This window comes from Quercus suber, unplaced genomic scaffold (assembly GCF_002906115.3).
Source record: "Quercus suber isolate HL8 unplaced genomic scaffold, Cork oak 2.0 scaffold_394, whole genome shotgun sequence".
Lineage (NCBI taxonomy): Eukaryota > Viridiplantae > Streptophyta > Magnoliopsida > Fagales > Fagaceae > Quercus > Quercus suber.
In genome coordinates this window covers 36392-50000 of record NW_027069846.1, presented here as the reverse complement: position 1 = coordinate 50000, position 13609 = coordinate 36392, and the positions used below count along the sequence as shown (strand labels likewise).

The window sequence follows — 13609 nt, the reverse complement described above, 5'->3', positions numbered from 1 at the left end:
TATTTTTAATTTGAAGAACGAAATAAGGATCACAAGAAGAACAAAAAATCAACTAGAATCATTCCCTAACAACAGCGCCAAAATTTGGTGTGCTGTCGTGGGCAACCAAAAATAAAACCTATACTCCTAAAAATATATGTAGTAGTGTGAGTAAGAATTGTTCCCACGGAGAGTATCTAGCCTAGTTTTATGCTACGTGAGCAAGGAACCGAGGGGGGGGGGGTTTGAGAATAATGAAAACAATTTTAAGAAAAAAAACTAAGGAATAATTCAAATTAAAGTATCGAATTCAATCAAAAGAATAAACCTTGGTCTAAGTTAACATCCACCATCGGAATTTTACAACTAATCATCGATGTAAGTGTATATCAATTCACACTTTGAATATTCACCGTTGGAACTATTTTCCTATCTCTCCTTAGTCGCAGTTAATTAGAAAACAAGTAATCTAATAAACCCTAACTACTAAACAACCCAAGACAAGCGCTAAATGTTTATTCTAGTAGCAGCCTTAAGAATTAGAGAGATCGATGAAACTAAACAACACAAGCACAAGTGGTTGTATTTAATTTAGTCGAGCGTTCTTCCTAAGATCTAATAATTTCTGACACAGTAAATCATTAAATCTTGGTTGCTTTACAAATTAGAGAGATCAAACAATTATAGATTTGATATCTAACCTAGCAGTAGATTGCAACGAATAATAAACTAATAGGCCTCCTCGTAATTAAACAAGACAATCGTGAAAATAGGCACAAAAGAACATCTGATATTCAAAGCATAAATTGAACAATAAAAACAAATTAGATTTCATAGTTTTATTGACTCTGAGGCTTCCGTTTCCTTCGACTAAGTATAAAAGTTTAGCCAAGCCGGGCCATGACAGAAACTCAAAGGAGAAGTCAAAGAAGAGGGGAGAGAGAGGCGTGTGTGTGGTCTGATTTTTCCTCTCCCTTTTACATGTTAATTCCCCATTTCCCAAGCCTACAAAATCTCCTAAAAATATTCTAAAAAATAATAAAATCCAAATCTGACTAATTAAGGAATTTAAAAAAAAAAAAAAAAAAAAACGTCCTAATATAACTAGAAAAGTGATGTTTTTCAGCTGGAATTTTTGTGCATCAAATCTGGAAGCTTCCGAAAATAAACCGCATTAGATCCGCGTATTAGAATTGTTGGCTAAGGAATGTTCTAGAACGTTAGCAGTGCAGGTGCAGCAACTTCAAGCCCAATTTTGACCTTAATGCTTCCAGTATCTCTCAAAACGCAAAACATGAAAGTTGTAGAGCTTCGTCTTGGCGTTCCATAGCATCTAGAATCATCTCAATCGGAGCTCGGATGAGAGATTTATTCCCAGATTACGAAGCAATGTTAGAGTTGTCCAGAATCGCCCAATTAGCTACGTTTTGCACTTAGCGCCTCCGTTTGCATCCTAAATCAAAATATATGAGTAATGAGTACATTTAGGCACCAAATGAGTATAAAAGACTAAACATTAAGGGAGGAAAAAAAAATGACATTTTGCATTCTCATCATTCACTAGAACTCAAGAGAAGAGAAGAGTTTTTTTTTTTTTTTTTTTTTTTTTTTTTTTTTTTTTTTTATCTTGGAATGGAGGAGAGGAGAGGAGAGGAGAGGAGAGGTTTATATAGTAGTGGTGGAGAAAATATGAATGGAATGTCATTTAATGAGATTTGACAAAAGATCAAAAGGAATCATGAACCTAGACCCTATTTCAGACTTTGGGGAAAGCTGGTGCGTTAAATGTAAAGATTGGTGGGAGTGATGAGCAAGAAAAATTCAATTTTTCCCATAATTATTGTAACAGCCCACAAAGGCAAATTCAAAATATATATATATATATATATATATATATATATATATATATATATATATATATATATATATATATATATATATATATATATATATATATCATATCTTACTCAATTCTAATTGGAATTGTTTTATTCTTGTGCTTAAATTGAAGCCTTGGATGCCTAGTTTCTGGAAATATTAACTTCACAGATTCAAAATATTCTAAGAGATATCAATGAAATGGTGAACAGAGGTCATTTGGTGGAAAATAATTAGAACACAACTAACATTAATAGGTCCCAAATCAGTTTCCAATTAACATTAATAGGCTCCAATCACTTCCATTTTAGAGTTAATTATTTCCAAATTTACCCTAATTAAAAAGATAATTACACAAATTACTCATTAAATAATTAATGTTTGACTATCTAATTAATTAAGTATGCGCAATCTTACCATAAGATGTACTCCTAGCCAATCAAATTAAGACATGTCATTAATCTGAAATTAATTATAATTATAACCAATTGGAATCAATTGTTCATAATCACATGTAGTTAAACTCAATTAGTGATAATGCATCTCGGCTATTAAAACTTAATTTGATGATAACTTTCAATCTGATAGTCCAATTAGAGCTTATCAAGATCATTTTGATGAAATGAAATTGAGAATCTTTTCGCCACAATTAAGATGCCTATTTTCAAGGTAAAATTGCCCTTCTACCCTCAATGTGAAGTTAAATGTGGGTTGCAAAATGGGATGTCAACATGGGTATTGCCAGAAGATCCCAATCACTTAGATTCAGTTTAGTCAAAGAACATAATCCTGATAAAGAACGGTAAATCATGTGCATGCTATCTGGACTTCTTGTTTGCATTGAAGGCAAATTGTGGAGCTTATTCAATGATTTTGAAAACTACCCTACACATCCATTACTTCTGCTAAGATCCAATGTAAATAAGGCCATATGGAGGCTCCACTAATAATGTTAACTCTTCTATAGGAGTCGGCCAAATAAAGTTCCAACAAATGTGACATATATATATATATATATATATATATATATATATATATATATATATATCTACTAATTTTAATAATTTGGTTCATTACATTTAGCCTCCCTTAATAATATTATTTAATAGCCACAAAAACAATTTTTTTATAGATCTAACATATCAAAAAATAAAATAAAATTAACAAGCCCAAAAATATTAGCCCAACAACAAAAATTACTAATAACAAAGCTTAAAAAAATTAATTCCAATTAACCAATTTTACCCAAAACTAATAACATGGCCCTTTAAAAAATTTTAAACAAAATGATGCCTTTACCCAGCAGACGCACACATCCAAGACGCACGCCAAATTTCCATTTCATAAATGATTACATTGTAATGTATTAACAAACAATGATTTTGTGTCTCTTTCTTTGTTGACAATTTGTTAATGCTAAATGGATGTTTATTTGGAATTTCATAATTAATTTTCTTTTTTGGTTTATACTTTTGCATCCTAGCTACTAGTCTTTGCTTCGTCCCTGCAAATAACATTTGTTGCTACATCAGTTTGCAAGTTTTTTGTAATAAAATTTGTTTTAATTTTAGCATTTTTCTCCCAAAAAAATCATATTAAAAAGTAAAAATAATATTTTTTTAATAAAAAATTATGATATAGAATACTAGTTATATATATTATTTTAGTGATAACAAAAAAAAAACCCATTTAAAGTTATCACTTGGGCCTCCAAACCTGTTGGGCCAACCCTGCGCCACCCTCCAAAGAAATGAAGAAATAGAAACTCGGCCTTTCAATAAAATACTGTGATGAAATAAGAAGGCACTAACCAGGGTAAAATCTAGTGTTTACAGGTGTCAAGTTGAGGGCCTTGAGGCCAGTGACTCAGTGGGACTGATTTGAGAAAATTGTTTTCCATGAGAAAGGTTGGTCAATTTTGTTGGGAAGAAGGTGTAGGAATTCTAAGCTGCACCGTCGCCTATTAATGGAAATCGCCATCCTCAGCTAATGTTTAGGCCCGCAACCAAGCATTCAAAAGCAAATATAATTGTAAGGGTAGATATCATTTTCGTGCTCCGAGAGTACCTAAGAATTACTCTATCATCAAATACTTATTTGAATAGCGTAGATATATACCATTACGAAGTTTAAGATTCTACATGATCAATTTACAATACCATCTTTTAGTACATGAAGGACATCCTCACTATCCTACAACTCACTACGTCTAGCAACCTCTTTAGGGGATTCATGATGATGAGCTATTTCCTTACCCAATTCATGATGACGAATAATTTCGTTACCCAATTCTTGAAGAAAATCATGCATCTGAAAGCCTTCCCATGTGATGGTTATAAGAGATTTTTTTCTGAAGAATATCTATATGGATTTCTGGCTTGTCATAGAGTTTCTCTAGTATATATGTTAAACGACTTTTGAACACTACTGCTTTGAAGAAACAAGCAATATTTAAAAATAAGCTTCTCTCTTTCCTCAAGGCCATCAAAGCTTATTTCAAGCACTTCAAAATATTTCTTTCGGGATTTTCTTTAATTCTGCCTAGGGTACTTTCCCATAAATTTGGACTTCTACAAAATAGGAAGGAATTACCAAAACTGTTAGGACATATGTGTTTTCACTTGTTAAGAACATATGTCACTTATTTATGTAAATTGGCTAATCCTTTGACAAAACGCACTCTACTTGTAATTGGGTAGTTCTAGGTGTTTTTAATACTTCAAGAAACAAGGTTTCAAGGTCAAGTGTTGAAGTCATCAAGTCTGTCCAAGAAAAAGCAAGCTGAAGTGCAATTTCATTAAAGCTCAACACCTGCTCGATAGCTACCTCAACACCTGTTATCTGTCGAGATTTATAATTTCAGATTTTCTAATATGATTTTCTTGGGATCCATGAATATGCTTTTAGGCCTTCCTTTCTTCTAACTTTAAACATATAAAAGGATTGTTTTAAGAGCCGTCATATAGTACACAAGTTGCAAAAGCATTGAGCAATCTCTGTTCAAGCAAATTGTGATCAAAAGACGAAGTTCTTGACCTAGTTCATCTTCTCTGAAGAAGTTGCTGTGTATTTGCACCAAAAGATTTTGTAACCAAGCATCTTCCTATTATTCATCATATAGAATGAACTGAAAAACTTTACAGCCAACCTCTTCTCCTTAGTTGGTGTTTAGAAGTCGCGTACTAGGATCCACGCATTGGTTAGTCACGTACTTGGGAGCCGTGCATCAAAGGTGGGAACTGTCGCTACAGATCAAGTCCAATTGGGTATTGGGGTAAGGGTTCAACTGTAGATTGGTAAGGTACTTGGGATTCCTTTACTTGTAACTGCTTGATTTGATAATAGTGAAGTTTCGGGAGTGGTGACCTGAAAATCACCCGGTGGGGTTTTTGCCATTAGGGTTTTCCCTATTCGTAAACAAATTACCGTGTTATTTAATATTGCGAACTTTGGAATTTACAAGCATATTGATTAAGTAATGTCTAAATACAATTGTCCTGATCATGGCCCAGCTTGAGTCCTGTTACAAGATAATAGATATTAATTGGGCAGAACCAAAATTTAAGTTTGGGGGGAGGGGGGTTGGGGGCAAAATGTATGAGTGACGCACATGTGTGCACGCACAAAATATAACAATAACATATTTATTATAATGTGTTTATCTACCAGGGATTTGTTTACATATGAATAAGCCATTTTGTGATTTTTTTTTTTTTTTTTTGAAAGGTATTAGACATTCTAAGCTAAAAGAAGGCAAGCATTTGAATTGAGGCCAACTATAAGAAGCAAAGCCTCATTGACTCAACAAATCATTTATATAATGTGGATTGCCAAGTCATGTTTTTTTTTTTTTTTTTTTTGGTCCATATTGAGTAATTCAGTAATAGACTACCATGCCTCATACAATGCAAAGGTTCTTCAACCAAAGTCAAACTTGAGCTTATAATTCCCTAAGTCATAAATTATGCAAGGGGCAAACAGAAATTTTCTCTAGTTAATCAGATTAGAAAAGGCAAATAAAATCTGCCTTGTTTTTTCACGAGAAAGTCAGTGTAACGACCCCGCCCCAACTGTGTAGATATTGTCCGCTTTGGGACCCATACCCCTCACGGTTTTGTTCTTCCTCAGGTTGCGCTGGGGAAAAGGCCTCTACACATTGAAGGGAGGTCATTCTTTATAAACACATTCTCATGTGCTTCCCTAGGCGATGTGGGATTCCATGGATTGCAAGACCCCCTTTCGGGTCACTACAACATTAATCCGCACTCACATGCACAATAGACTTAGACATAGTTAATCTTTCTCATATGGGATGCAACTACATATATCCAACCCAGTGGGTTGGCCAAGTGGTTGGACACTTGGTCTCGAAGTGGCTAACTTGGGTTTGACTAGGAACTCCCTAGTTCAAGTAAAAAAAAAACTACATATATCCTTTAAAAATTTATGAAAAATTCCTCGAAAATCTTAACGCACATATACGGCAGCTCTTATAATAATTTGCCTAGCGTTGATGGCCTTTTTTATTGATGACTTTCTCGTGAACAAGGTTTGATTGTTTGATGTGGCATGTTAGAAGCAATTTTCCTAGACTAATTGAGAAATTTCTTGGAAGATAATGGCTAAAGATGCCTTTCTTGTGAACAATGTTTGATATGGCATGTCAAAAACTATATTTATAGTCTAATTGAGCGATGACTCTCTTCTTTATCTCCGTCACTTTCTCTTCTCTCTCTTCTCACTACTAAATTGTTTTTCTCCTCTCTCCTTTCTCACAGTATGGAAAAATGGTCCTAATGTAGGACAAATTAGGAATTTGCCTATGTTTAGTTGCGGTGGATTTTGGGTTAAGAGAGAAGAAGAATTAGAGAGAAGTTAGAGCTATTTAGGGGTTATGTGAATAGTACCATGAATAGTAACCTTAGAAAGAAACAATAAGACCAACATACCTATTGCCAAAGACTGATTGGTATTTTGATCTGATAATAAAGAGGTATCATCAAGAGCGAATCTCATAGGTTGAAACTTTCTAAAAAAAAAAAAAAAAAAAAGACTAAATTTTATTAATCAACTCATTATATTCTTTGAATAAAATTGAGCACAATATATATAAAGACTCTTACTTGTACTAGTACTAGTAGTAATAGGATTCCTACAAGTATTAGGACTATAAATAAAACTTAATAAATACTAACTTTGACCCAAAGTAAATAAACTTAAGATACTTAGAATGACTTAGAAGGTTCTAGACTCAACTAAATTGCTAAAATACCCTTAATTCACAAAAATTACAGATTTGCCTCTCCATATAAAACTGTCCATAACTAATAAAATAAATACCCAAATTAAACACTGTTTTAACTCAAAAAAAACTCATACTTAGACCATTAAAAGGGCACGTCTTTCACTTCAATTGGACTTCACATGAGAACCCAATAAAATAATTCTTGAATAGGTGAATTTGCAAAGTAATAGCATTTTAATCTTCCATGACTCCAACAGGTCCAAACAGTAACTTCCAAGCAAAAAAATTTGCAAAATTCTAGGGACACACCTAATTGCACCCCAATTTCATAATTGTTAACTTATGCGATTATAAGTGGACACTTTCTACCCACCACTTTTCATTGACCACTCATAATCCACAAGTCTACAAATTATGAAATTTGATGTGAGAATGTGTGTCCATTACCAGCTTCATCAAATTTAGATGCAAAGAGCATACATGCTAAAGTGGAAACACAATAACAAATGCACAAGATGCAACATTAATATGCACTCAAATGCCAATAGGCTAGTTAATCTTTCTTGCATAGGATGCAACTATGTTAATGCAAGGGCAAAACCAAAATTATTTTAGAATTTACATTTTCAGATTTTTGTATTTATCTCACAGAAAATTGGATAATTGTAAGCTTTTATTCAGATAGGGATTAGATTTGAGATTAGATAGGGATTAGTATTTGAGTTCAATTAAGATTAGTTTTCATTAGATGTTATCTTTTACTATCTCTTTATTTCTTGAGAGCTCTAGCTCTATATATGAGCCTAGCTAATTTTTATTGGAAGATAGACATGATTAATGAAATTCAAGTTGGATAACGCCTTAGGTGCTGATTCCAAGTGACCCTAAGTGCTGATTCTTAGGTTTGTCTTTACTTTCCTTGTTACTTTTATTTTTGGCTTGCATCATATGTTCTTTGAAGTTTGGAATTCCTTGTTGAAGTTTGAAATTCCTTGAAAAACTTAACTCGTATTGCCTAGTGCTAATGGCCTTATTTTAATGGTGACTTTCATGTGAACAAGGTTTGATGTGTGGCACATCAGAAGCTATATTCCTAGTCTAAAGTGGGAAATACAATGACAAAAGAGGGATGAAATACAAAGGTGCTAAAGTGGGAAGCCAATGACAAATGCAACCATCAAGCATATTAAGAAATTATAGTGTTAAGCGCCAGGTCTAGGTGCATCTCCTTACTCCTCAAGACTCAAAAATTGTTGCATCTACACAAAAGAAATTTGAATGACTCTTGTTTTAATCATTTTGGATAATTCAGAAATTATTATTGATATGAAACACACCAATACAAACAGAAACACTGAGACTTTAGCTAGTCCACTACAATAAAGGCATCTGCCCTGACATAAACCCCTTTCTCAACATGAAAACAGTGTTATATCATCCCAACCCAGTTCAACACAGAGGCGAGTCTTTAGACTAAACTATTGCACCTGATTGGTGCTAATCATACACAACATCTTGTTTTTACAAACAAAACAATCACAAACCCAGCTACTAGCAAACTTTTAACCAGAGGTCATGAAGGATGAAACAAGGCACAAACCAGTTACAATGGAGAACTCTGTTTAGGATAAAGTTGCAGCCACTTCCTTTAAACATCAACCTAAATTTGACATCTTTTCTCAAACTCTTCATATGCTTTCCTCTGTTTTGACCTCTCCAAGAATTCTTGAGTTTCTTTGAGATAATAAGGAATTTCTAAGGCTCTTTCCTTTGATACTCCGGCTACCCACATGAGTGCCTATTAGGCCCAAGCACGTCCCAATGCCAACAAGAGGCATATCATGATGACATCTGGGACACACCTCTGCCCAAGTATCCTATGTACTTTTTGAGAAGCATACTCAGCTAAAATTTCATCAGCAAATGTCACAAAATCAAAACCCCCTATGACATGTCATTCATTCATCCTGAAGAAAAATGCATCAGGATATTAGTCAAGCCAAAAACATATGGGCAACACCCAAAAGGATGTGATACATACTACTAAGCATATGCAATTACAATACAAAATCAGTTTACATGATGTGCAAATAGCAACGTGAAAAAACCATGCATTCAATTAGCACCAAGAAAAGTCTCTGAAGAGTTACTAAATTTCAATTTGCGTCCCAGGATGAATTTTGCAGAATATTTTTCATTTGTTTTCCATTTAGTGCTAACTCTAAGTGTTCAATCATGTGTTCATTTTCCACCTTGTAGTCACATCTCAACATCTTGATTTTAGCCATTACTAGTCTCGTGCAATTTTGAATTTTTGCTATATAGATAAGGTGGCAAAAGTATCTCTTCACAAGCAAGCCCATTTAAAACCTTGAACAAACCCAACAAGGTTTAACAACACATCCAATTACATGCTGCATGGCCATGGTTTAAGCATTTTGAAATAGTTGTCACGAAAGAAGATGCAGTAAGTAATATTCATCAGCAAACCCTCTACACCATTCTCAATTAACCTAGATGCAAATCCACTACTTTTACCATGGGAAGGTACAAGTCCAAAGCATGGCCAAACTGACTGAAATGCAACTGCACATTATCAATAGTAGCTTCAATTGGAATACATCCAATGAAAAGCCTCTTTCCCCACTTCGCAGCTGAACTCATCAAAGGACAGCACAGTCATCAGCAGAAGCAGAACCAACCACCATTTCTGCAGGCATCAGCAAGTCCTCTTTACCTCTAGAAGATAACACTTAATTCATTGGCATTTGCCCAGTTACATGAGCATGATCTGCATGAGACGCAGTGTCAACAACAATCTGCACACCCCTCGCCCCCCAAACAAAAAAAATTGACAGCTTAAGAGCCAATATATTAGCATAATTCTAATTTACAGCAAGGACATCCTTAATGACTATAAGAACTAATTGATGTCTAGTAAAATGGAGCACCAAATTAGAAAACACAAAGATGCTTGGGAATTAATTGAACGTCATAGCATATATGAACAAAGTTTCTTTGGCTGTTTCATTTACTGAGGTATGTTTAAAAACCCACCAGAGAACCAGAATATTAAGAATGTCAAAAACTGTAGTTTACTAGCATTGAGGTTTGTATAAAGCTTCTCATTCTATCATTTTTCCTTAATTAAAAAACCATTGTTCAAGTTTAAGAAAAATAAATAATACATAAGGGCTCATATAACTTTTGAAAATATATTTTATAGTGCCGTTTGAGATACAAAGAACAGTACAAATCATGCATAGGAGATCTATCAACACAGTTCCAAATCGGGACATTGTCCCATAAAAATTTCTGTGGACACCAGCATTGTACCCAATCCCACACAGATCATATATACAAGCAGTATACTTCCCTCATATGTTACTTCCATGACCACTTAAATGATGTGAAGTGCTGGCAATCATATATTCTAATTTATTTTTCTTTTCTATCTGTGCCAATCTAATTCAATTATAACCTACAAACAACAATCATCACGAACCTCATAAGTTTTAAATGTTTATGATGTTTATCCAAAAGAATAGAAAGCATATACATATGGCAATGTTAATCTATTTATTTCTAAAGTAAGGTTGCCCATTTTGCAATAAAATTTCCCATGTTTATAAATTTCTTAAACTTCAAATCTTCAATAATCAACATCCACATCCCACCAAGAATTAATCAGTAACCCAGAATGCCAGAGTCAATTTGACTGGCCAAAAACTATATATGATCTAAAATCAAACTGTGATGTCCTTAACAGAAGTGCACAAATCTAAAATAAAATCAAAAAATAAATGACAGATCATTTAGGACGGATCTAAGTTTGGAAAATTTGATTTACAAGGAAATTTAAAACAAATAAATATTTTTGAAAAATGAGGCAGTGTTAATGTGGGTAAAAGGGATGGAAAAGTAATTTCTCACCAAATCACAAAGAAAAGTGGAAATAATTGAGATCTTTTATATAAATTTATGACAGAAGGAAGAGCACAGAAGTAATGAAGGCAGTAGTGTGAGTAGTGGAAACGTTATTCTAAAACTTGTTTTCCTTCATCTTTAAGAATGGGATCAAGGGGTTGTCTCAGTCTCTCAAGGTCAAATTCCCCTTTAGAGCTTTTAGTTCTACTAGGTCTTGCCATAATTACAGATTTTATTTTTTTTTTGGCTATTATCAATCATCAATTGACAAATGAGACCCTAATTATCAGATAAAGAGGCCACGCAATGCCTTATTATTTTGACCCGAGGCTTCCCTTTCTTCATTATCTTTTTTTTTTTTTTTTTTTTTGTTAATATTTTTCAAGGTGTAATGAGCTCATAGTATAATAATGATTCAATTTATTAAATGCCAAACTCCCTTCCAAGGTGAAATTGAACCACTTAGAATCAGAATGCCCCTAATGAAAATCTAGAATCACAATAAGAAATTGCATACATAATCACTAACAACCAATAGCCTAGCCCCCTTCTCACGACCTGAAGACCTTCCACCTCAGCCAAGCCAAGGAGCGCACAACTTCATTACTGTGCAACGTACCAGTCATATAAACTAGAAAAATTGCCTCAAACTTAAATACAGCCCAAAATTGAACATTAAATTACAAAACCAATATGGTAAATAGTAGCTTACCTTCTGAACTAGAGCCACCGTAGGGGCAAAAGGATGCATATCTTCTTCTTGGGCTTCCTTATCAAGTGACTCAGCTTGTGTAGAAGCAATAAAGCAATGTGGGTCTTCCCACAAACTGTCTCCAAATAAACAATTATATTCTCCTCCAAAGGTTTTTGGCATTGCTCCAACCGGTACCATCAGAAAACATATATACAAAACAACATAACCTACAATAAGTTATACTTTCTTAGTAAAAAAAAAAAAAAAATTGCATTTTATGTTAAGGAAAGAAATTTCTAGCAAAGCCAAACACAACTGGCTTGCCGGAGCCGTGCTTATGTGTTCTGAAAACAAAACCATAAGAAAGCATAAACCCTAGAATTTTGTCACTTGTCCAGTTTCTATGAAAATACAGGATTAGAAAACAAAATTTATATGTTTCAAAAGAAACCCAGAAAGTTGAGAACTCAAGAACTAAGCCCAGCACCACTATTTCAGCCCATATTAGTCGAGCATTATGATTCCCCAAAACTAAAACATCAAAACGAGATAAAATTCAAAGCTTTGTAACCTTTCTACATTAATTTTCCTCAAGTTTCCTTGCAGCCAAATAGAGAAATAGTCACATACACAAAAACAAATGATTTGATGAATATGTATACATACACATGCTTTCAGGTGATCTTTGTGGGATCATTTTTTATCTTTTGAGTACCTGAAACCACTTCCACCCCATCATCATCATCAGCCTCAACCCCAGAGACACCCAAAGACCGTGTAGTGGTGGTAGTAGCACCAAAACCCATACTACTGGCAGTAGGACGATCATCTCTGCTGTCAAGCATTCCATGGCCCATTTATCTGATCTTGGTTTCTAAATGACAAATTAGACGATGAGAAGTTTCTAATTCCAAATTATCAAGAATCATGTCTGGATGCACTAGTAGATTAAAAAAAGTTGCATAGTTAACAAGTAAAACTAAATAAATGAAATAAAAGTTCAAGCTGAGTAGATCAATTTTGAACAACCACTAAGATCGAAAAATTCAAGAGATTCCATGTTGATCTTGTGAGGAAGACTATTGAGGCATCTACAACCACTCATATCTAATAGAATAAGTTGTTTAAGATTTCCAAGATGAAAGCTCGGAAATGTGTCACACGAGCTGTTTAGGCCCCCAAATTAAAGTTACTACTTGGTTGATTTTACACTAACTTAATACTAAGTGTGGAATAGTGTAAACACAAGCGTATAAGCAAGACAACTACTCTAATCCATATTTAAAGCAACACAGCAGTAAAAATGAAATGAACAAGAGTAGGGAAGAGAGATACAAACACAGATAACACCGAGATGTGTTATCGAAGAGGAAACGAAAGAACTCGGTGAAAAACCTCTCCGCCGCCCTCCAAGTGGAAATCGATCCACTAGAAAATCAGTTGGGATACAAGGGCGAGCAAGAGACCCTCCAAGCCTAATCTACCCTCTATACGTAAGCCCTCCAAGCTCTTACTCCAACAAGGCTTCTCGAAACCGTGTCTTATCTTAGTTCTCCAAATCCCGCAATAAGCTCCATGTTGCATCTGCCATCATCGACTTCTTCCAATGCTTTCCAGCAACACCAAAACTTCACTTGACACTCTCAAAGGGTGTGGTAAGTGTTTAGGCTATTAACCTCTCAATGGTATGAAAATGGAGAGGTAGGAGTTGAGGAATTTCCACTAGCAAATGTGTAAAGGATTGTGGGTATGAAAATCTCTAATTCTCTAGGTGTTTGGCTAGGGTTTTCTCTCAGAAGCACACCTCAACATTTGTGAGTAATGTGGGTATAAATAGTGTGGGTACAAAAAGTGTGTATCAGACTGGACAGGCTGACAGAACAGAA

The 13609-nt window shown here is 34.3% G+C and overlaps 1 protein-coding gene across 5 annotated transcripts; it reads right to left on the bottom strand.

Annotated features, from left to right (window-relative positions):
• Positions 1-8399: 8399 nt before the first annotated feature.
• Positions 8400-12856, bottom strand: LOC111993418 (uncharacterized). 5 transcript variants are annotated; one of them, XR_010624044.1, is made up of 4 exons: positions 12439-12856; positions 11742-11950; positions 9641-9921; positions 8400-9069 (listed from the first exon to the last, which is right to left on the bottom strand). XR_010624044.1 is itself a non-coding variant. In XM_065761072.1 (3 exons), exons 1-3 carry the CDS (start codon positions 12578-12580, stop codon positions 9856-9858), a joined length of 417 nt encoding a protein of 138 aa, XP_065617144.1. In that variant the 5' UTR covers positions 12581-12856; the 3' UTR covers positions 8400-9855. The 5 variants fall into 5 exon arrangements, 3 of the variants coding, with proteins under 3 accessions (XP_065617144.1, XP_065617145.1, XP_065617146.1); XR_010624045.1 differs by having other exon boundaries at positions 8400-9893; positions 12390-12856; XM_065761072.1 differs by having other exon boundaries at positions 8400-9921.
• Between the last annotated feature and the right edge of the window lie 753 nt (positions 12857-13609).

Bases quoted from the DNA above. Each gene is read 5' to 3' on its own strand.
- LOC111993418 (XM_065761072.1), bottom strand. From the start codon at position 12,580: ATGGGCCATGGAATGCTTGACAGCAGAGATGATCGTCCTACTGCCAGT. The intron at 11,951-12,438 runs GTACTCAAAAGA...AACTTATTGTAG, and splicing joins TGGGGTGGAAGTGGTTTCAG to GTTATGTTGTTTTGTATATA. The intron at 9,922-11,741 runs GTAAGCTACTAT...AGGGGTGTGCAG, and splicing joins CGGTGGCTCTAGTTCAGAAG to ATTGTTGTTGACACTGCGTC.